Genomic DNA, 23,779 nt, shown 5'->3' with positions numbered 1-23,779 from the left:
GACATCTGAATTACTTTTTTTAATGTTTTACAGTATTCCTTGTATTTAGCTAAATCATCAGCATTGGAGCTATTCTTGGTCGACAGATACATTTTCCTTTTTGTCTTACAGGAAATCTTTATTCCTTGTGTAATCCATGGTTTTATTATAGACTTCTGTTTAATTTGAGTAACTTTTAGAGGAAAACAGTTTTCAAACATGGTACTGACATTGTTCATGAATGTGTTATATTTTTCATTCATGTCATGAGCACTATAAACATCTTTCCAGTTCATATCTTTGAGCAGTTTTCTAAAACACTCAATTTTTGGTTGATTGACTACTCTCCTGTACTCAGATTTAGCAGTCTTGATAATCTGCTTAAAATTTACATCTAAAACAAGGAGCTGCATGTCATGATCTGATAGTCCATTTATAACAGGTTTTATGATATGATTTTGTTCCTTTGATTTGTCTATAAAAATGTTATCAATGGCTGTCCTTGAGGATTTAGTGATCCTAGTTGGAAAGTTTACAGTGTGAGTTAGATTGAAAGACAACATTACTAACTGCAGTGAATGTTTACTGGAAGATTGCATTAGAAAATCTGTATTAAAGTTACCAGCAATCAAAATTTCTTTGTTTCTTCCTGTTAAATAACCCAAAAGAGCTTCTAGATGATCTAAGAATAGATTATAATTTCCTGCAGGTGCTCGGTAAATAGTTATTATTATATAGGATCTGTTATGGAACTCTACTTCTGTTGCACATGCATCTAGATGCTGCTCTAAACAGAATTTATTAATGTCAATGTTCTTGAATTTATGGCAGTTTTTGATAAATGTGGCAACTCCTCCTCCATCCATATCCACTCTGCAGAAGTAGGAAGCTAGCTTAAATCCTGAAATGTCTAACATATCCATATCAGTGGTCACTTGATGTTCAGAAAGGCAGATTATGTCAATTTGGTTAGATGAATTCATTTCATCGATACAAATGAGTAGTTCATCAACTTTATTTCTAAGTCCCGGAATGTTCTGGTGTAATAAAGATAACTGATACTGCATACTAATGGGATTGTAACTGCTTTGGCGAAGATGAACTGGTAGTTTCTGATTACTTTCTATTAAACACTGTTTAAATGGAGGCTGTATGATAAAATCTGACTCCTGTTCATCTGTTTTCTCAAACAGAGTGTGTCTGCCAATCTCTCTTAAAACTCGTTTTCTTTCCCCCTTCCCTATCCTAAAAAAGGCATCTCTCTGACAACTGTGACCACTGGTATTTTACCACTTGTGCCAGTGTCCCCCCTTAAGTTTTCTGCAATCAACCCATACAGTTTTCGCTTCCCTTTCCTATTGAGGTGAAGGCCATGCCTAGTGTAGTCCCACCTATCGATAGCATCCACAGGAATCAAACCAATACGGAACCCTATATCCGTCCTAAGCAGCCACTCCAACTCCAAGTTCACCCTCCCTACGGAAGAGTTCAAATGAGGCCGATCATGGCGTCTCAACACAGACACAAATCCCACACTCGTATGCTTCGTTGCTGATGCTATCTTCACCAGGTCACTCACTATGGAATATTCAGTCTCTCTGTCAATGCTATTTCCCGGACCACCCACTATAACCACGGCATCCACCTTTGTGAAATCCTTGCATAAAGCACCTACATCCTCTGTTACCTGACCCAGATCTGCACTAGGCTTGAAAAAGTTTGTGACCTGGTACTCTGGACCTAGATTTTCCTGCAGTAGTTGGCCAACACCTCTACCATGGGAACTACCTAACAACAGAACTTTCTTTCTATTTACGAATTTCCCTACCTTTTTCAAGTCCTTGAAAGCTTGTTGTGCCCTTTCTACAGCTTCAGCTACATGAGGCTCATCCTATTCTGACTGAGGCAACAGGTCAAATCTATTTTCAAGATTTATGACAAAGCTGTCTGATGCTCTCCTTTGCCTTTCCCTTCATGTTCCAGTATTTTCCTATCTCTACTACAGATCCTACAATACCACTGGTGAGCCTCACTTATGTCCCCATTTCCCACGCCACTACATTCGCCCCAATGAAAGAAACTACAGCACCCATCACACCACACCCCGGAACTAACGATCCTACGGCATGTCACACACTTCTCACTCATGGTAAAAACAGAAATCGTACAAGCTGATTTAAGTAGTGACTAAAACATAAACAAAGGACCCTAGAAACTATTCAGGCAGATATAAATAAATTGAAAGAGTACTGAATAAAAAACTGATGATTACATATAACTCACTGTTTACTTAACGATACGCGCGCGTGAAATTAAGCCTAAAATCCGTGCAATAGGCGCGAGAAGGAAAATCAACTTCTTACCCCGTTTAATCTTCTTTAACACTACACTAACACTTTCACTAATGTAACAACACTTATATTATATGTATACCAACTGGAAAAGTTTATCTATAAGTTTAATTCACTGCTTACTTATGATTCGCGCGCGTGAAATTAGGCCTAGGATTCGTGCTACAGGCGCGAGAAGAAAAATACGCTTCTTACCCCGTTTAATCTTATTTTATACTTCACTAACACTTCCACTAATTCAAACAACACTTATATTATATTTATAACACCTGTACACGTTTAAAAATAGCTTAATAACAACGCTTTTTATAATTATTTAGTGCAGCAAATACTCGAAGAGTCCACGTCGGCGCAGTGTGGAGGAGACACAGACTCTTAATTCCTTTGATTTGTAAGCCATTCTGTGCAGTTAATTATTGTGGGAGTTCCAAGTGGACTCTCAACCACAAGATATTGCAGTCTCACAGTTCAAAGTATTGTTAATTATAATTATGAATATTGTATTTAGCGCCCCAAAACCACCAAAACTGGCCAGTGTTTGAAGTCTGATGTGTTAATTACAGTTTACCTATTTTCGTGAAGGTATTAAGTGATGCAATCTTTGGAAAAAAACACTGTAAAATTGTTGTGCTTGATAATATGTATTTTCACAAGAAAAGATTCAAAAACCATGAATGTGGGCAAGGAATAAGTAAAATTGTTGTTGGGTTAATACAAGTGTGTGACTTCCTAGAATTGGTGTCCATATTTGCATATGAAGGATGAAAACATAAGAACTACAGCAAAGAGAGGAAGACTCAGAATTCAGTTACAAAAGAAGCAGTTTAAATGGTAAATATACAGAATGCATCAAAAAGCTATTTATGAAGAGTGCACAGTTGCTTGGGTTTGCAATGTTGCAGTTCGTGAGACTCCAGTAGAATGTTTTACATGCTGAATATTTCATTTGTGGATTTGGAATGGATTCTCTCTCATTTTGATCCACTTCTATCTTTCTTTAACAAGCTGTGAGTAGCTCAGTTTCCAGAACAGATCTAAAAGCTTTACATGTAGTGTTGAATTAATTTTTTTGTTTATGAAGTCTTGTAGGTTCAAATGCTATCTCATGCGAAACAGCAAGGGCACTGCTAGGCTTAATAGTCTTACCTGGAGAGAGGAAAAAAAAGCACTTCATTGTCTCTCATGTAGTCATTCCAAAAGGTTTGCCCAACAGTCCTAGGCATAGCAACACAGGTTATCGCACTATCACTTATGACAGCTACAAATAATCAGTAAAAAGATTTTTGACAAATACAATTCAAAAAATTCACCCAGAATCGACCATCATATTAGGTGCCTAATTATCTTATCCAAAGTGTGTATGGTACAGGGAAAAAAGTTGAAAGTGATGTGGAGGAACAGTGAGTAGGTGTGTCAAGCCTGAGAATTGTGAGAACTATGGGCAGCGATTGAAGAGATATAAGGAAACTGTTACATGAGGTTTCTTCTGTACTGGTGAGTGATGATATTAGTGGAAAGTTGCATCATCAATTTAAATTTGAAGAAGTTTAAAGAAATTTGTAACTAGAACACAGAGTGACCTACGTTCTTAAATGTTTCCTACTCTTCCATTACCTTCTTAGGCCTCCACTTGTGTTGTCTTCGCTCCCTTCTTGTCCATTTGAGGCTGCACTCGGGCTATAACCTCATTGCTGGTAGGATTTTGAATTGTAATAGTTTCTCGTTTTTCTTTTATTAATATCCGATTACTCTTGCTCTTATGTTCTATAACTGTAGGCTTGATGTTCTTCCAGTAATTCTGTCCTCATAGGGCATGTCATTATTAATAAATCGAACGCCATTCTCAAAACTTATGAATTTTATTGCAAACATTCTTAAAAGTTGGAATTTCATAGTAGTTGACTGTACTGCATGTTAGTACCATATTAAGTTGTGTATAAACTAGCTTTTCCTCCTAGCTGTCATTAGAGTTCATATGGTGTGCATAACATTTTAAGTAATTTGCTGACTTCTTTTATGAAATAATTTTCGTGAGTAAGTGAGAAATCGGTTTTAAAAGAAAATTAACTCTCACAGCTTTTGCATAAAAACTAGTTTTCGTTATAATATTTCACTGATAACACACTATATTCATAACATTTACCAGTGCATGTGTGCCCTGCTGGGTGCACACACATGCCTCTCTCTCTCTCTCTCTCTCTCTCTCTCTCTCTCTCTCTGTGTGTGTGTGTGTGTGTGTGTGTGTGTGTGTGTGTGTGTGTGTGTGAAGCATTTACTTACTTGAGATCAGAAACGGAGCGAGTAAGAGTCTGACATTTGGGTAACATACTTCACAAATCAAGGCACAGCTGTTATATCAGCTCTAACGGTCTTCTTGTGTTCCCATTGTAGCTCCGTGAGGATGATGAGTCTGAGAATTGTGGCACTATGGTCTCTTTGTACTCCTAGACTTGTTCTCTCTCATTGAAGCATGCAGGAGTGTAATGCTACTCGTGATTTACTGTTAGTATGGAAGATGAGTAAACAAACTTGCTGCTGTATAGTAACACTGCCAAAATGAAATGACTGATTATCGGGATCAGATAGGTTTAATGAAGCTGTGTTTTCTGAGACTGTGGAGGGTGTAAGATGAAAATTAATTGATGCAAAATACACATTTGCAGGTGTCTTCCATAAGAGGAGGGATGATATGTGGAATAAGTTTCATACTGTAATTCAAGCTCCAGATGAAGAACATACAAATGTCGTCCAGTGCAATTAAAATGGTTGTATTCTTATTTATTTCACCCCCACCATTAGAAAACAAAAAAAAGGAGCAATGTCACTGTTATATCACTACAACAAAAAAGAGCACTATTTCTGTATTCATTCAGCTGTAGCAACTTTTATTTATGGGCTAACGGCAAGTTGTGTAGCTTATCATTCATTTCTGTAATTTATTTCAATAACTAATAACCGTTTAGTGATTGAAGTTCATCCTCATATCATGTTTTCTGGTACTGTTGTTATATACTTGGCAATGCCCTGAATGTATTCAGTGTAATTTTTACACGTTCTCTGAATATATATAAAATATTACAATAAATTTACAGCAGTCTTCAAAAATGATTAATCTGTATAAATGTTTGTATAAACAGAACAATATTCACTGCTAACTGATCAGTTGATTTTATTGGTATATAACTAGTTTCTGTCATTTAGGCAGATCGACATTTTGTTGCATTTCAGCTTTCATTTGAGAATGGCTGTGAAGCTGAAAACATGAGTGCATGAAATAAATGAATAGCAATGTACAGTTTAATGGCAGAAATTTCTTTCAAAATGGTTGCGTGTGTAGTGAGAATGATGCGAGTCCGTGGTTATGTTTGCAAACCCATGTACTCACTCCCTTTGTGAGTGAGTCAAGTGCACTTGTACCCAACAAAGACTCCGGTAACAAGTTGGTGGTGGTGAAGGCTCAAGAGTAGAGTTCATGCCACATGGAGATGTCGAGTTTGGAGATGACATCGCAGGATTTGCTGACGAGTTTAAAGCGAGTATACACAGCTCATTTATGATCTCTATTACTTACATGACACTGAGGGAGAAATATATGAACTAATAAGACGAGGGCACTTATCAAACTTGTGAAGGTGTTTCTTCACCACGCGAAAGGGATAAGAAGGAAATGAGGATCAAGCTATGAAACAGTAGACAAATTTCCTCTTTCTCCCAATTCATCGCCTTCTCTCCATCTCTTTCATACTTTTTTTTAAAAATAGGTTTGTGTAACTTTTGTTTCTACTTTTCTATTCCTATTTCATGTTTTGATTGCTTGCAGCTCATTATAAGTAATACAGAATTTGTCTGTTAGTTGTTAGTCCACTGTTGCTTTTAAGTCCTCTATTGCACCGGGTCTCTCTCTCATCACTTGGTTTGGAACAACTTCTACTTTCCTTTCAGGAATTTTTGATCATTACTTTTCCTTTCTACTTATCCTACTTTACCTTTCTACTTATCCATTTCTTCTCATGAAGAGAGCAGCTTGAAAATATTTTTAATTCTTGAGATTTAACGTTTGGTTTTTCGCATGTGTGTGCCTGTTAGCTTGCCTATATTATTCTTGATTCTACAGTTGGTAAACAGATGCTTCTCTTCTGAATGCTGAATATTCGTTGGTGGTTTAATTTGGTATAAAGTCATTTAAATATGTATTCAGATTTGAGTTTACATGTTGGAACCATATATTGTGAAACAGTGCTATATTGTCAGTCAGGTGCTTGGAATATCTGAAAAAAAAAAAAAGTCCTGACAAAAAATGAGAAGTAATCAGAAGAGGAGGAAAAAGTGGAAGAAGAAAAACTTCACAGTTTGAGAGGGTTTGTGATGTTATTTCCGTGATTACAAAATGCAGGTTGTATTTACAAAGAACTTGAGAGTATTACCTTTCTTATGAGTATGACATTACACATTGTCTGGCATGGATGCGTGTGTTGATTCAGTTGGGAAGAGTATCATAAAGCCATTGTATCCTCTCTTAATACAAGCTGTCCCACAACTATTGTAACTGGTCCTGGATAGTGGTACTGGGACTGTTCTGACATCTGAACTAGCCCCACACATCCTATAGGGGGCATATGAGGGGATCTTGCTGGTCATGGAAATATCTCAACATCACACACAGTTCATAGATGTGCATGCTGTGTGTGGATCAGCACTGTCCTGTTGAAAAATTGCACTACGATACTTTGAGTGCTAATACCATCGTGCCATCAGAGTTCCCTTCATCAGTACTATCTGTGACCTGAATTCATACCCGGTGGCTCCACAAGCCATGGAAACTAGAATAACACTAATGTGCCTCTCCAAATCATTGGAACAGTGGCACCTCGTTCCAGGTTTCTGCCATATTCACTGACTGAACACAATGTGACACCATTCATCAGTCCATGCTTCCCAGTCATGGCACCATTCCAAAGGCAACCATTTGTGTTGTGATGTTGCTGTTAAGTTACACAGGAACCTAATTGCTAAGTCTGGCTGCTGCTAGTCTCTGACTAATGGTAAAGGATGACACAATATTCAAGGGAGTCCATTACTTGGTCTCAAATGACAGGTGTACATGAGTAGTAGTATGATGTGCGTGGTGCACAATACAGTGATCCCCCTTCTGGTGGTCAGTCTGAATCCTAAAGAGTAGGCCACTGTGATATCTGAGTGCCCTACAAATCTTGATATTGTATGATTCGACTATCTGGCCACCTGGAGACCCACAGTGAGAACCCTTTCAAATTGTCAGATACTGATAATGCTGTCTCACTAGAGTAAGCAGCATCTCCATGTCTTTCACAGGGATCACTCAATATGTCAGCGTCCCTTATATGTCCTACCAAGCCTGGTAATAACAGTAAACCTGAACAACACAAATGACCTCTGGTGGCTGTTCTACCTGTCGCAGAAAATTGCCATTCAAAGTTACATTGACACAGCTTATGGGTGTTTAACTTTTTTTGTTGAGCTGTGTATTTCTCTTGAGAGGATAGTTGCAACTTGACACTTTTTATATGTAGACCCTTCATTCAGTTCTATAAATTAAATGCTTCTTTTATTTATTTTATGATATTCTGGCAAAAAATTTCCTGAACATATAATGTTACAAAGAAGCAGATATTTATCTTATATAGTATTCACCACTTGTGTAAATTTATGTACAGTTTTTTTTTTTCTTTTGACAAGGCTCTCTCAAGATGGTTAATTCTAAAATACATAAACAGAATAATTCTGCTAGATGATTTGAGAACTGGAGTTTGAATGGATTAAATGTTTCTGGGCAACTTTAGTGTTGCTTTATGCTATTTACATAGAATAGCTGTTCAAGCTATCTTCCTCCTCCCCCCTCCCCCCTCCCCACTTTCAAACACGCTATCCATTCATTGTTAATCCAAGAGCACTGAAATTTTCATTGTAATCTTTTAATGAGCCAAGGATAAATTATTTTGCTGAAAGTGATTCAGATATTTGATTAATTGTTTACAAGAATTAATTTTTGTTAAAAATACTCATGACCCCATTATGGTTTATTTGGTTTACTATTAATAAGTGTTTGTTATTGTTGGTATCACACATGGTTATTGGGAGTCAATGGTATTATTTCCAAAGAGCATTTGACAAGATTGATTGAATGTTGCAGCAAGCATTTTAATTAATCAAATTACATATTTTATGTCTTTATATCTTAATTATAGCAAAATTTTATTTCATTTATTGTAGTGTTGGGTTCATGGTGATGTCGTATCCAGGGCGCCCTCCCATGGTGCCTGGGATCCCGCCAATGGCACCTGCAATGGCCATGCCCTATATGCCTATAGGAGGTTTGTATTTTCTCTTCATTTTTTACTGTAGAACAATCTATTACTGGATGATAGAATGCAATAAGAGAGATTATTTTTGTTCTAGGTCCACCACCGCTAATGCCTGCTGTGATGCCTATGCCACCTCATGTAAGACTGATTTATGTTTCTGCCAAATAGATACTTGATTTATGTTTCTGCCATATAGATAGTACTACCTGAAGGAAACGGTCATTTTTACAGAATTTGTTTCAGTAATATTATCGAAACATAGTGTAATATTGTTGCCAATTAATTGTGAATCGTATTGTATATGGATATTCACACTAGAATTTCTTGTGAATATGGCATTACTCATCAGGTACATATAGACAAAAAAACTCTGAAACTTCAAGCAGCCAACTTTCTCTCTCTCTCTCTCTCTCTCTCTCTCTCTCTCTCTCTCTCTCTCTCTCCCCCCCCCCCCACCCCCCACCCTCTCCATCCACTTCCTACAACCTCTCCAACCCCTCCCCACCCTATCCATCCACTCCCTCCACCCTCTCCATCCACCCCCTCCACCCTCTCCATCCACCCCCTCCACCCTCTCCATCCATCCACTCCCTCCACCCTCTCCATCCACTCCCTCCAACCTCTCCAACCCGTCCCCAACCTCTCCAACCCCTCCCCAACCTCTCCAACCCCTCCCCAACCTCTCCAACCCCTCCCCAACCTCTCCAACCCCTCCCCAACCTCTCCAACCCCTCCCCAACCTCTCCAACCCCTCCCCAACCTCTCCAACCTCTCCCCACCCTCTCCATCCACTCCCTCCAACCTCTCCAACCCCTCCCCACCCTCTCCATCCCCTCTCCACTGCCTCTCCACCTCCCCACCTCCTACTTCTCTCCACTCTCCCCACATCCTACCCCTCTCCACTCTGACCACCTGCTACCCCTCTCCACTGTGACCATCTGCTACCCCTCTCCACTCTAACCACCTGCTACCCCTCTCCACTCTAACCACCTGCTACCCCTCTCCACTCTAACCACCTGCTACCCCTCTCCACTCTAACCACCTGCTACCCCTCTCCACTCTAACCACCTGCTACCCCTCTCCACTCTAACCACCTGCTACCCCTCTCCACTCTAACCACCTGCTACTCCTCTCCACTCTAACCACCTGCTACCCCTCTCCACTCTAACCACCTGCTACCCCTCTCCACTCTAACCACCTGCTACCCCTCTCCACTCTAACCACCTGCTACCCCTCTCCACTCTAACCACCTGCTACCCCTCTCCACTCTAACCACCTGCTACCCCTCTCCACTCTAACCACCTGCTACCCCTCTCCACTCTCCCCAACCCCCTCTCCACTCTCCCCAACCCCCTCTCCACTCTCCCCAACCCCCTCTCCACTCTCCCCAACCCCCTCTCCACTCTCCCCAACCCCCTCTCCACTCTCCCCAACCCCCTCTCCACTCTCCCCAACCCCCTCTCCACTCTCCCCAACCCCCTCTCCACTCTCCCCAACCCCCTCTCCACTCTCCCCAACCCCAACCCCCTCTCCACTCTCCCCAACCCCAACCCCCTCTCCACTCTCCCCAACCCCAACCCCCTCTCCACTCTCCCCAACCCCCTCTCCAGTCTCCTCCCTCTCCACTCTCCCTCCTTGCATCCTCTCTCCCCCCCTTACATCCTCTCTCCCCCCTTACATCATCTCTTCCCCCTGCTCACAACCTCTCTTCCCCCTGCTCACACCCTCTCTCCCCCCTGCTCACACCCTCTCCCCCCCCTGCTCACACCCTCTCCCCCCCCTGCTCACACCCTCCCCCCCCCCTGCTCACACCCTCTCTCCCCCCTGGTCACACCCTCTCTCCCCCCTGGTCACACCCTCTCTCCCCCCTGGTCACACCCTCTCTCCCCCCTGGTCACACCCTCTCTCCCCCCTGGTCACACCCTCTCTCCCCCCTGGTCACACCCTCTCTCCCCCCTGCTCACACCCTCTCTCCCCCCTGCACACACCCTCTCTCCCCCCTGCTCACACCCTCTCTCCCCCCTGCTCACACCCTCTCTCCCCCCTGCTCACACCCTCTCTCCCCCCTGCTCACACCCTCTCCCCCCCTGCTCACACCCTCTCTCCTCCCCCTCCACCCTCTCTTCTCCCCCTCCCCCTCTACCCCTCCCCTCTACCCCTCCCCCTCTACCCCTCCCCCTCTACCCCTCCCCCTCTACCCCTCCCCCTCTACCCCTCCCCCTCTACCCCTCCCCCTCTACCCCTCCCCTCTACCTTTATCCCTCTACCTCTATCCCTCTACCCCTGACCCCTCTATCCCTGCCCCTCTATCCCTGACCCCTCTACCCCTCCCCCCTCTACCCCTCCCCCCTCTACCCCTCCCCCCTCTACCCCTCCCCCCTCTACCCCTCCCCCCTCTACCCCTCCCCCCTCTACCCCTCCCCCCTCCCCCCTCTACCCCTGACCCCTGTGCCCATCCCCCCTCTACCCCTGACCCCTGTGCCCATCCCCCTTCTACCCCTGACCCCTGTGCCCATCCCCCCTCTACCCCTGACCCCTGTGCCCATCCCCCCTCTACCCCTGACCCCTGTGCCCATCCCCCCTCTACCCCTGACCCCTGTGCCCATCCCCCCTCTACCCCTGATCCCTGTGCCCATCCCCCCTCTACCCCTGATCCCTGTGCCCATCCCCCCTCTACCCCTGATCCCTGTGCCCATCCCCCCTCTACCCCTGATCCCTGTGCCCATCCCCCCTCTACCCCTGATCCCTGTGCCCATCCCCCTCTATACCGTCCGCCCCTCTATACCGTCCGCCCCTCTATACCGTCCGCCCCTCTATACCGTCCGCCCCTCTATACCGTCCGCCCCTCTATACCGTCCGCCCCTCTATACCGTCCGCCCCTCTATACCGTCCGCCCCTCTATACCGTCCGCCCCTCTATACCGTCCGCCCCTCTATACCGTCCGCCCCTCTATACCGTCCGCCCCTCTATACCGTCCGCCCCTCTATACCGTCCGCCCCTCTATACCGTCCGCCCCTCTATACCGTCCGCCCCTCTATACCGTCCGCCCCTCTATGCCGTCCGCCCCTCTATACTGTCCGCCCCTCTATACCGTCTGCCCCTCTATACCGTCTGCCTCTGTATACTGTCCGCCCCTCTATACCGTCCGCCCCTCTATACCGTCCGCCCCTCTATACCGTCCGCCCCTCTATACCATCCGCCCCTCTATACCCTCCGCCCCTCTATACCCTCCGCCCCTCTATACCCTCCGCCCCTCTATACCCTCCGCCCCTCTATACCCCTCTACCCCTGACCCCCCTACCCCTGACCCCTCTACCCCTGACCCCTCTGCCCCTTCCCCCTCTACCCCTGACCCCTCTGCCCCTTCCCCCTCTACCCCTGACCCCTGTGCCCATCCCCCTTCTACCCCTGACCCCTGTGCCCATCCCCACTCTACCCCTGACCCCTGTGCCCATCCCCCCTCTACCCCTGACCCCTGTGCCCATCCCCCCTCTACCCCTGACCCCTGTGCCCATCCCCCCTCTACCCCTGACCCCTGTGCCCATCCCCCCTCTACCCCTGATCCCTGTGCCCATCCCCACTCTACCCCTGATCCCTGTGCCCATCCCCCCTCTACCCCTGATCCCTGTGCCCATCCCCCCTCTACCCCTGATCCCTGTGCCCATCCCCCCTCTACCCCTGATCCCTGTGCCCATCCCCCCTCTACCCCTGATCCCTGTGCCCATCCCCCTCTATACCGTCCGCCCCTCTATACCGTCCGCCCCTCTATACCGCCCGCCCCTCTATACCGTCCGCCCCTCTATACCGTCCGCCCCTCTATACCGTCCGCCCCTCTATACCGTGCGCCCCTCTATACCGTCCGCCCCTCTATACCGTCCGCCCCTCTATACCGTCCGCCCCTCTATACTGTCCGCCCCTCTATACCGTCCGCCCCTCTATACCGTCCGCCCCTCTATACCGTCCGCCCCTCTATACCGTCCGCCCCTCTATACCCTCCGCCCCTCTATACCCCTCTACCCCTCCCCACTCTACCCCTCCCCCCTCTACCCCTGACCCCTCTGCCCCTTCCACCTCTACCCCTAACCCCTGTGCCCATCCCCCCTCTACCCCTAACCCCTGTGCCCATCCCCCCTCTACCCCTGACCCCTGTGCCCATCCCCCCTCTACCCCTGACCCCTGTGCCCATCCCCCCTCTACCCCTGATCCCTGTGCCCATCCCCCTCTATACCGTCCGCCCCTCTATACCGTCCGCCCCTCTATACCGTCCGCCCCTCTATACCGTCCGCCCCTCTATACCGTCCGTCCCTCTATACCGTCCGCCCCTCTATACCGTCCGCCCCTCTATACCGTCCGCCCCTCTATACCGTCCGCCCCTCTATACCGTCCGCCCCTCTATACCGTCCGCCCCTCTATACCGTCCGCCCCTCTATACCGTCCGCCCCTCTATACCCTCCGCCCCTCTATACCCCTCTACCCCTGACCCCTCTGCCCCTGACCCCTCTGCCCCTTCCCCCTCTACCCCTGACCCCTGTGCCCATCCCCCCTCTACCCCTGACCCCTGTGCCCATCCCCCCTCTACCCCTGACCCCTGTGCCCATCCCCCCTCTACCCCTGACCCCTGTGCCCATCCCCCCTCTACCCCTGACCCCTGTGCCCATCCCCCCTCTACCCCTGACCCCTGTGCCCATCCCCCCCTCTACCCCTGACCCCTGTGCGCATCCCCCCTCTACCCCTGATCCCTGTGCCCATCCCCCCTCTACCCCTGATCCCTGTGCCCATCCCCCTCTATACCGTCCGCCCCTCTATACCGTCCGCCCCTCTATACCGTCCGCCCCTCTATACCGTCCGCCCCTCTATACCGTCCGCCCCTCTATACCGTCCGCCCCTCTATACCGTCCGCCCCTCTATACCGTCCGCCCCTCTATACCATCCGCCCCTCTATACCCTCCGCCCCTCTATACCCCTCTACCCCTGACCCCTCTACCCCTGACCCCTCTACCCCTCCCCGCTCTACCCCTCCCCCCTCTACCCCTGACCCCTCTGCCCCTTCCCCCTCTACCTCTGACCCCTCTGCCCCTTCCCCCTCTACCCCTAACCCCTGTGCCCATCCCCCCTCTACCCCTGACCCCTGTGCCCATCCCCCTTCTACCCCTGACCCCTGTGCCCATCCCCCCTCTACCCCTGACCCCTGTGCCCATCCCCCCTCTACCCCTGACCCCTGTGCCCATCCCCCCTCTACCCCTGACCCCTGTGCCCATCCCCCCCTCTACCCCTGACCCCTGTGCCCATCCCCCCCTCCACCCCTGACCCCTGTGCCCATCCCCCCTCTACCCCTGATCCCTGTGCCCATCCCCCCTCTACCCCTGATCCCTGTGCCCATCCCCCCTCTACTTTTGATCCCTGTGCCCATCCCCCCTCTACCCCTGATCCCTGTGCCCATCCCCCTCTATACCGTCCGCCCCTCTATACCGTCCGCCCCTCTATACCGTCCGCCCCTCTATACCGTCCGCCCCTCTATACCGTCCGCCCCTCTATACCGTCCGCCCCTCTATACCGTCCGCCCCTCTATACCCTCCGCCCCTCTATACCCTCCGCCCCTCTATACCCTCCGCCCCTCTATACCCCTCTACCCCTGACCCCTCTACCCCTCCCCCCTCTACCCCTCCTCCCTCTACCCCTGACCCCTCTGCCCCTTCCCCCTCTACCCCTGACTCCTGTGCCCATCCCCCCTCTACCCCTGACTCCTGTGCCCATCCCCCCTCTACCCCTGACCCCTGTGCCCATCCCCCCCTCTACCCCTGACCCCTGTGCCCATCCCCCCTCTACCCCTGACCCCTGTGCCCATCCCCCCTCTACCCCTGACCCCTGTGCCCATCCCCCCTCTACCCCTGACCCCTGTGCCCATCCCCCCTCTACCCCTGACCCTTGTGCCCATCCCCCCTCTACCCCTGACCCCTGTGCCCATCCCCCCTCTACCCCTGACCCCTGTGCCCATCCCCCCTCTACCCCTGATCCCTGTGCCCATCCCCCCTCTACCCCTGATCCCTGTGCCCATCCCCCCTCTACCCCTGATCCCTGTGCCCATCCCCCCTCTACCCCTGATCCCTGTGCCCATCCCCCCTCTATCCCTGATCCCTGTGCCCATCCCCCCTCTACCCCTGATCCCTGTGCCCATCCCCCCTCTACCCCTGATCCCTGTGCCCATCCCCCCTCTACCCCTGATCCCTGTGCCCATCCCCCCTCTACCCTTGATCCCTGTGCCCATCCCCCCTCTACCCCTGACCCCTGTGCCCATCCCCCCTCTACCCCTGACCCCTGTGCCCATCCCCACTCTACCCCTGATCCCTGTGCTCATCCCCCCTCTACCCTTGATCCCTGTGCCCATCCCCCCTCTACCCCTGATCCCTGTGCCCATCCCCCCTCTACCCCTGATCCCTGTGCCCATCCCCCCTCTACCCCTGATCCCTGTGCCCATCCCCCCTCTACCCCTGATCCCTGTGCCCATCCCCCCTCTACCCCTGATCCCTGTGCCCATCCCCCCTCTACCCCTGATCCCTGTGCCCATCCCCCTCTATACCGTCCGCCCCTCTATACCGTCCGCCCCTCTATACCGTCCGCCCCTCTATACCCTCCGCCCCTCTATACCCTCCGCCCCTCTATACCCCTCTACCCCTCCCCCCTCTACCCCTCCCCCCTCTACCCCTTCCCCCTCTACCCCTGACCCCTCTACCCCTGACCCCTCTGCCCCTTCCCCCTCTACCCCTAACCCCTGTGCCCATCCCCCCTCTACCCCTAACCCCTGTGCCCATCCCCCCTCTACCCCTAACCCCTGTGCCCATCCCCCCTCTACCCCTGATCCCTGTGCCCATCCCCCCTCTACCCCTGATCCCTGTGCCCATCCCCCCTCTACTTTTGATCCCTGTGCCCATCCCCCCTCTACCCCTGATCCCTGTGCCCATCCCCCCTCTACCCCTGATCCCTGTGCCCATCCCCCCTCTACCCCTGATCCCTGTGCCCATCCCCCCTCTACCCCTGATCCCTGTGCCCATCCCCCTCTATACCGTCCGCCCCTCTATACCGTCCGCCCCTCTATACCGTCCGCCCCTCTATACCGTCCGCCCCTCTATACCGTCCGCCCCTCTATACCCTCCGCCCCTCTATACCCTCCGCCCCTCTATACCCTCCGCCCCTCTATACCCTCCGCCCCTCTATACCCCTCTGCCCCTTCCCCCTCTACCCCTGACTCCTGTGCCCATCCCCCCTCTACCCCTGACTCCTGTGCCCATCCCCCCTCTACCCCTGACCCCTGTGCCCATCCCCCCTCTACCCCTGACCCCTGTGCCCATCCCCCCTCTACCCCTGACCCCTGTGCCCATCCCCCCTCTACCCCTGACCCCTGTGCCCATCCCCCCTCTACCCCTGACCCCTGTGCCCATCCCCCCTCTACCCCTGACCCCTGTGCCCATCCCCCCTCTACCCCTGACCCCTGTGCCCATCCCCCCTCTACCCCTGACCCCTGTGCCCATCCCCCCTCTACCCCTGACCCCTGTGCCCATCCCCCCTCTACCCCTGACCCCTGTGCCCATCCCCCCTCTACCCCTGACCCCTGTGCCCATCCCCCCTCTACCCCTGATCCCTGTGCCCATCCCCCCTCTACCCCTGATCCCTGTGCCCATCCCCCCTCTACCCCTGATCCCTGTGCCCATCCCCCCTCTACCCCTGATCCCTGTGCCCATCCCCCCTCTACCCCTGATCCCTGTGCCCATCCCCCCTCTACCCCTGATCCCTGTGCCCATCCCCCCTCTACCCCTGATCCCTGTGCCCATCCCCCCTCTACCCCTGATCCCTGTGCCCATCCCCCCTCTACCCCTGATCCCTGTGCCCATCCCCCCTCTACCCCTGATCCCTGTGCCCATCCCCCCTCTACCCCTGATCCCTGTGCCCATCCCCCCTCTACCCCTGATCCCTGTGCCCATCCCCCCTCTACCCCTGATCCCTGTGCCCATCCCCCCTCTACCCCTGATCCCTGTGCCCATCCCCCCTCTACCCCTGATCCCTGTGCCCATCCCCCTCTATACCGTCCGCCCCTCTATACCGTCCGCCCCTCTATACCGTCCGCCCCTCTATACCGTCCGCCCCACCCCTCTGCCCCTCGTCCCCCCACCCCCTGGCCAAAGTTATCAGCTGGTGACTGCAAGGCTCTGGCTGTCTCTTCACAATGATGACAATTTAGTGCCAATTGTTATGACCTTGGGAACTTTACCTCCTTGGCTATATCATGCAAGGGAAAGAAAGTAAGCAAATTATGGACAGTTATCCTCGCAGTTTCTGCTTCCCCATCCTTCCCCCCCCCCTTTTTTTTAAACAGCTTTAGGCAACTCTCTCCCCTGAGCAAATCTTGAAGTAGTTCCATCTTTAAAAAAATTCTATGCAGTCCCCAGTGCCACTCTCATCTAAGTGACTTGCTGATGTACCTGTCAAAATCGATTCTCCATTAGAATGTCAAGATGTTACAGAGAGAAATTTTTCACTAGGACTTAAGGATGTATACAGACATGGAACTATGTGAACACTTTGAATGTGGGGGATCAACTTTGTACATCATATAAATCGAAGCCTGCCAAACAGCAAGGAAGACAGTGATGCATTCATTCTCACTTTTGATGGCATTCACTTCCAGGAAAGTGGAAAAATCATGTGTTTATGGTGCGATGTGAAACTATGTTACCCATATCACATTTGGCGTTTTAAGTGTCACCACTTTGGGAATATGTATTCTAAGTGCACACACAACCTGATTCATGGTGACTGTGACCAGCCGCTTCACAAAATTCGTGTGCACTACCACCCTCCACAATCCTCGAAGTGTGCTAACCTGCTTGAGGAATGCAAAATTCAAGAACTGAGGGTCAAAGATCATATCTCAGATTCTGAAGCTTGGAAGAACTGATTGATTATATCCAATCTCAGCAGCACTACCTGGTGTATGACTTCCTCCTCCATCATCTATCAGTGACAGGGTTCCCTCTCAGAGCCCCTCACCTGAAATCTACGGATCGGAGGCCCGATATTGGCCAGTGGCTGAACGAGCAGCGGGCTGTGGTCTCTCAACTTTCCCACCATTTTCCCATTCATTCAGCCCACAGTGGTAAGTCCTCACAAGGATATCAACTGCCAAAAGTTGTGAAAATTAAAAAGGGAAAAACCTCTGGCGAAGGCTGCACTGGTGACTTCGCCACAGATGCCAGATCCCTCCGCACTGTCAGACTCCAAACCAGTCTTCATTGATGTTGTGCCATCCCCACTGGTGACAGATACTAATTCTGGGGGGAAATGACTTATCCTCCTGGCTGCTTTATGCTTAACCAGGACAGCCTCAACACGACAATCCAATCAAAAGGCATTGGATATTACTGTCACCCACTGGGAACTACGCTACTAATTTCCTCGTGTTCTGAAAACTGTATTGCTCTCCAAGAAACACAAACAACTGACGACGATTCTCCAACTCTTTGAGATAACCATGCATTTTGTTGGACTCTTACAGGCCCTGAGAGAGCATCTATAGGGGTCTGTAAATCAGCTTGCTCAGACGTCTGTGAATGTATTCGCTTTTGTATGATATTGGAAGCAGTCCCAGTAAGAGTGCAAACCACACTGCTCTCACCATTTGTAACATTTTTTTGCCTCCAGGCAAGTCACTTATTTACACTGAGATGAGAAAAATGCAATCGTGCTGCTCTCCTCTGTATGTACCGGGCCTTGGTCATGTCCCCTTTGGACTATGGTTGTCAGGTTTATGGCTCAGTTTTGAAATTGCTAGACCCAATCCGTAATTGTGGTGTAAGGCTGGCTACTGGCGTGTTACAGATTGATCGCATAGATAGTCTGTTTACTGAAGTGCCACCATTCAAAAATTTTCCAGTCACCCAAATTTTTGCATACAGGTGGCGCTGAGCCCACCTCAGGTGGGATTATTATTTCGAATGCACCTCGAGGTCCTCGTCTGGGATTTCCGCCTACCCTCTTTAGAACGTGTCTCTCTTGTTTGCGTACCGAGTGAGGTGGCGCAGTGGCTAGCACACTGGACTTGCATTCAGGAGGACGATGGTTCAATCCCGTATCCGGCCATCCTGATTTAGGTTTTCCGTGATTTCCCTAAATCGCTCCAGGCATATGCCAGGATGGTTCCTTTGAAAGGGCACGACCAACTTCCCTTCCTAATCCGATGAGACCGATGACCTCACTGTCTGGTCTCCTCCCCCAAAACAACCCAACCCTCTCTTGTTTGCCCGCACAGCCTCCTTGGTTAGTACACAGATCAGGACTGGTCTGTTTAGGGGACATAAAAGTTTGTGATCAGTCTGTTTAGAGGACATAAAAGTTTGTCACCCCCATGACCATTCGCTATCCATTCCTCTCTTCTTTAGGAGTATCATGGTGGGTGCTCATTTATTCTAAAACCATGGATAGGACGGAATATCCTTTTACATCTCCCACTGGTCATGAACAGCTTTTATGGTTGTGAACATGTAGTGTTTTTATGGTAGAACTAATAGCCATTTACAGAGCCATATGTTCTATGCTATTGACTGAATTTTAATTGGTACTGACTCAATGACCAGTCTGCAGGCTGTTGATCAATGTTACTCTTGTCACCTGTGATATCTGATATTCATAACCTTTCTGATGTTAGTGATTATGCCTTCCCAGTTGTCTTTCTGTGGGGGTCCCACTACAGGATGTGTCTGGGAGACCTCCCTTTGCCAGCTGGCTTGACCATGTAGCTGTAATGGATCGGGAGTGAGATGGCTGTGGGAAGAACAGCTCCCATCACATGCAGTGCCTCGGACACTTGTGTGGCCCCATATGCTTGCTGTCCTGGTTATTTATCTTACCTTGTTTTGTTATTATTGCCATTCCAACTGATGTGTAGTATGCTTTTTGCCCTTTCCCTGTCACTATTAAAAATCTCGCAAGCACAAAGTCATTTTTTACTCTGCAACTTTCTTTGCACTTAATTGTGTGTGTGTGTGGGGGGGGGGGGCGGGAGGGGATGCTGATATGTCTCCTCTCACTGCAGATTGCAGATAAGCCCTCTTTACACCCCATTAGCCCTTGGCACCCTTCTCTCATTCCGCCAACCTGTGTCTCACCACTTGTGTACTGTTGATACATCTTAGTGGTAGTTACCTTTGGCAGACAGTGGCACCAGTGTTATACAGGGTGTCAGGGCAAGAAGTATAAGCAAACAAATTCACGTAATCTAAGAACTCAATATTTTATGCTGTTGGGTAATACTAGGTTGATAGACACTGTAATATGTGATCCTTACCATTAGATGAACGGCACTTGGTCGTATGGAGCATGCACACAAATGTTCACCCTGGAGCTGGCAGACGTACTCCTGACAGATACTATGTTGATGCCACGACAAAAGCTGCCATGTGCGCTTGATTAGTAGAATGTAAATCTGTAACGCATGTTCAGCAGTGTGCAAGAAGAGAATGGAATGTGGATCCTCCCTCATGTAAGTCCACTCATCAGTGGGACAAAACTCTTTGAGAAATGGGAAACTTGATTTCAAATGCTGGAAGAAATCCTGAAACACAAGTGAATGAAGAGACTGTGGAACATGTGCTTGAAACATTCTCTAGGATCCCATGTAAATCCATTAGACAAGCTAGTAGTGAACTAGATGTCCCCCATTCATTGATGTACAACTTTGTGTATAAACATCTTCGCTTGTGTGCTTAACAAACTCGAGCTATTGCATCACATTAAGCATGAGGCCTAATGCAGGCCATGTGATTTTGCTATTGAACTGTTGCGTCATATAGATAAGAAAACTACTACCACAATTCAGTGCTGTTCAGTGATGAATCTAACTTCCATGTCTGTGGCAAAGTTAACCAACATAACTGTTGAATATGGGGGAAGTGAGACTCCAGGAGAATTGATTGAGTATGAAAGAGGCACACCAACAGTTACTGTGTGGATTGATCTCAATAGGTTGGAAAACTATGCAGGTCCACTGGTGTCTCCTGACATGGTTTTCCAACAGGATGGTGCTACACCCTACTATCATGGGCCTGTTACCACATTTCTCCATTCCCCTCGGTCTCCCAATCTAAGATACCAGTATATGGGGGTTTATCAAGGACATCGTTTACAGAGCAGTGGTATGAGATCTGGTAAAGTTGAAACAACGGGTCTTCGCTGCAGTAGAGGTCATAACACCTGTCGAGCGCATGAACATGTGGCAGGAAATGAAGTACTGTTTTGATATCTGTCAAGCTACAAAATGTGCCCTCAAATAACTGTACTAACACGCATAAAAATGTTTAGTTCCTGTACATAACTTTGAACAAATAAAGCTATGAAAATTAACATGTACTGAAATATAAACAAATGTTTTTGTATACCTCTAGCCTAGACACCCTGTATTATTTCATCTATCTGCATGGCATCTTACATGGTCTGCAAGTGTGCTGCTCCCTTCCCCTATGAGTTTAAATTGTGTAACATTAGGAGGTTGGGCTGCAGGTTATGCCTTGGAACTGATGGTGTTACTTGTCAAAATGCTGGCAACTTTCGACAAGTTTGCAACACGGCTGCATGCAAACATTAAATACGGTAGCCTTCAAAAGAGAATAGACAAAATTCTTGTATAATACTGTTCGATGAACTAGTATTTGAAGGAGTCTGTACAGCAGATCTGCAACCTCCATTCTGCATGATACTTAGGGCTTGAGATATCCAGAAAAGAAATTATATTGTGTGCACCCTTACTCCAAGTGTGAGTGGAATAGGACAAAAAATCATCATTATTGGTTTGAATTGCCCTCTGACACATATTGTGTAATAGCTTGTGGACTGTATGTGTAAATTTAGAAGAAGCAGGATGAAAATATACAAGAAGAAGGTAGGAGACGAGGTACTGGCGGAAGTAAAGCTGTGAGTACCGGGCGTGAGTCGTGCTTCGGTAGCTCAGTTGGTAGAGCACTTGCCCGCGAAAGGCAAAGGTCCCGAGTTCGAGTCTCGGTCGGGCACACAGTTTTAATCTGCCAGGAAGTTTAATATACAAGAAGTTTGAAAAATGAGTAGTGTAGAAGTAGTCAAGGTCACATGAAGCATGTTCTGGTTGTGTGTGGAGCTATAACTAGTTTTGAATCATCGTAATATACACCTTGATTAATTTTTGAATTTTTGTTTACTTTAGATGTTGGCTGCACCACCAATGCCTCCAATGCCAGCGCCACCAATAAGAACGTACAGACCGCCACAGCAACCAACTGTGACACATCATGCTGCACCGACAACTGTTCGACCTGCTTCATTCACCAAAAGACAGAGTGAACCATCTGGTCCACCTGTTACAGTATTTGTGGGAAACATAACTGAAAGAGCTCCAGATGCAATGATAAGGCACATTCTGGCTGCATGTGGACATGTTGTCTCATGGAAGAGAGTGCAAGGTAATGGTAGTTCAGCATCAAATTGTATGACACTTTTTGCAAAATTACAAGGAGACAGTATCACTGACTGGTACTTTCATTTCGAAGGCAGAGTTCCAGTACTGCTGATAGACACATTTGAAAGCGAAAAATATCTTGCTTGCTCTGGGACCTGGTAGTTTTTCCCTCAGAGAGGAAATAGTATTTATCTCAAACACCTTCCTCAACTTCATGTCTCTTTGTCCTCACAACAGGTGAGTCCCTCTCAAACTGAGGTCTGAGGGACCATACCCTCCTTTCCAAACCTATTCCTCAGTTCTCCTTTGGGGAGGAACCAACCGTTCTGAAAACAGGTTTACAGTTTTATGTCCTGGAGGTAAATATGGGCTAGTTATTCTGTCTTGTAATTTTACTGTTTCTCAAGTAAATTTTCTTTATAATACTGTTGGTGTTTTTATTCATTATTGTGTATAAAACTGTATTTCAATTTTCAGCCTTTGGATTTTGTGAGTTTGGGAGTCCAGATGCGGGCTTGAGAGCAATTCGCTTACTTCATGACATGGAGATCGGTGGAAAAAAGTTGGTGGTCAAAGTTGATGCAAAAACAAAAACTGTTCTTGATGAATACAAAGGTAATAGCTTATAGTTAAAACGCAGTAACAATAGCAAAAAAAAAGTAAATCTCTCATCTGGAATACTGTAAATTAACTTGTTATCTGTGGTGGCAGGTCTGAATTTGTAATCTAATCCTAAATCATAGATTCAGATGGCAAAATAGCTTTCATATTCTGAATGGCACCAATATGTTTCATGAAAATAATAAGCTGAATATTAATGGGTTTCAAAATTAATCCCCCCCCCCCCCTCGTGTGTGTGTGTGTGTGTGTGTGTGTGTGTGTGTGTGTGAGTGAACTCTGTTCTGTTGCTGAATTAATGAGAGGGACAAGAGAAGATAGTTTTTTTTCTCTCCTGATGAATCAGAATATCAGCAGCACCTAGCTTTAATATGTTGTCAGAATGAAAAAAAGTAAAATACCAATTGAATTAGGCAAAGGGATCAATCTTGCCTGAGAAGGTGGACATCTGTTTCTTTATAGATGTAATAGAAACTTGTTATGATGTACTTAACACCTACCATTGCTCTCATACCATATTTGATAGTCTGATGGTTGTGCAGAATATGTATGGGAAAGAAATTGTAGGAACATATGTAACATTGTCCTAGTGAAGCATGTGAGTTTGTAAGGAAAGGTTGTTGAATACCCTCACAAGAATGGTTAACTTACAAACTGGACTGTGCAAATAATGACTGCAAATAAACCCATAAAATGTTTCTGCATTGTATCAGTGTCCAGAATGGATTGTGCACCCAAACTTCTCTGCTTCTATGTCCACCTTCTCAGGCAAAATTGATCCTTTGCCTAATTCAATTCGTATTTTACTTTTTTTCATTCTGGCAACACATTAAAACTAAGGTGCTGCTGAAATTCTGATTAAGGAGAGAAAAAAGCTCTTTTCTCTTGTCCCTCTCATTAATTCAGTAATTTTGCAAAAACAACAGAGTTCACATTATATTTCTTATTAGTTCAGTATCAGAAACTTTCATTTAACTACATTATGCAACACTTTAATTTGGACTATATGAACTACT

At 48.0% G+C, this 23,779-nt stretch overlaps 1 protein-coding gene across 3 annotated transcripts in view; it reads left to right on the top strand.

Moving 5' to 3' along the window:
- The window catches only part of LOC126263730 (RNA-binding protein 25), a 212,324-nt gene that overhangs the window by 60,301 nt on the left and 128,244 nt on the right, over nucleotides 1-23,779 (top strand). For all 3 annotated transcript variants that reach the window (XM_049960890.1, XM_049960891.1, XM_049960892.1), the window contains 4 exons: nucleotides 8,580-8,680; nucleotides 8,766-8,809; nucleotides 21,894-22,149; nucleotides 22,623-22,760. In XM_049960890.1, the coding sequence (XP_049816847.1) occupies nucleotides 8,580-8,680; nucleotides 8,766-8,809; nucleotides 21,894-22,149; nucleotides 22,623-22,760 (539 nt within the window). The remainder of the gene's footprint in view (nucleotides 1-8,579; nucleotides 8,681-8,765; nucleotides 8,810-21,893; nucleotides 22,150-22,622; nucleotides 22,761-23,779) is intronic.

This window comes from Schistocerca nitens, chromosome 6 (genome assembly GCF_023898315.1).
Source record: "Schistocerca nitens isolate TAMUIC-IGC-003100 chromosome 6, iqSchNite1.1, whole genome shotgun sequence".
In the NCBI taxonomy this organism is placed as follows: domain Eukaryota; kingdom Metazoa; phylum Arthropoda; class Insecta; order Orthoptera; family Acrididae; genus Schistocerca; species Schistocerca nitens.
The sequence above is the reverse complement of the archived record's forward strand: the minus strand, read 5'-3'. Positions and strand labels throughout refer to the sequence as shown.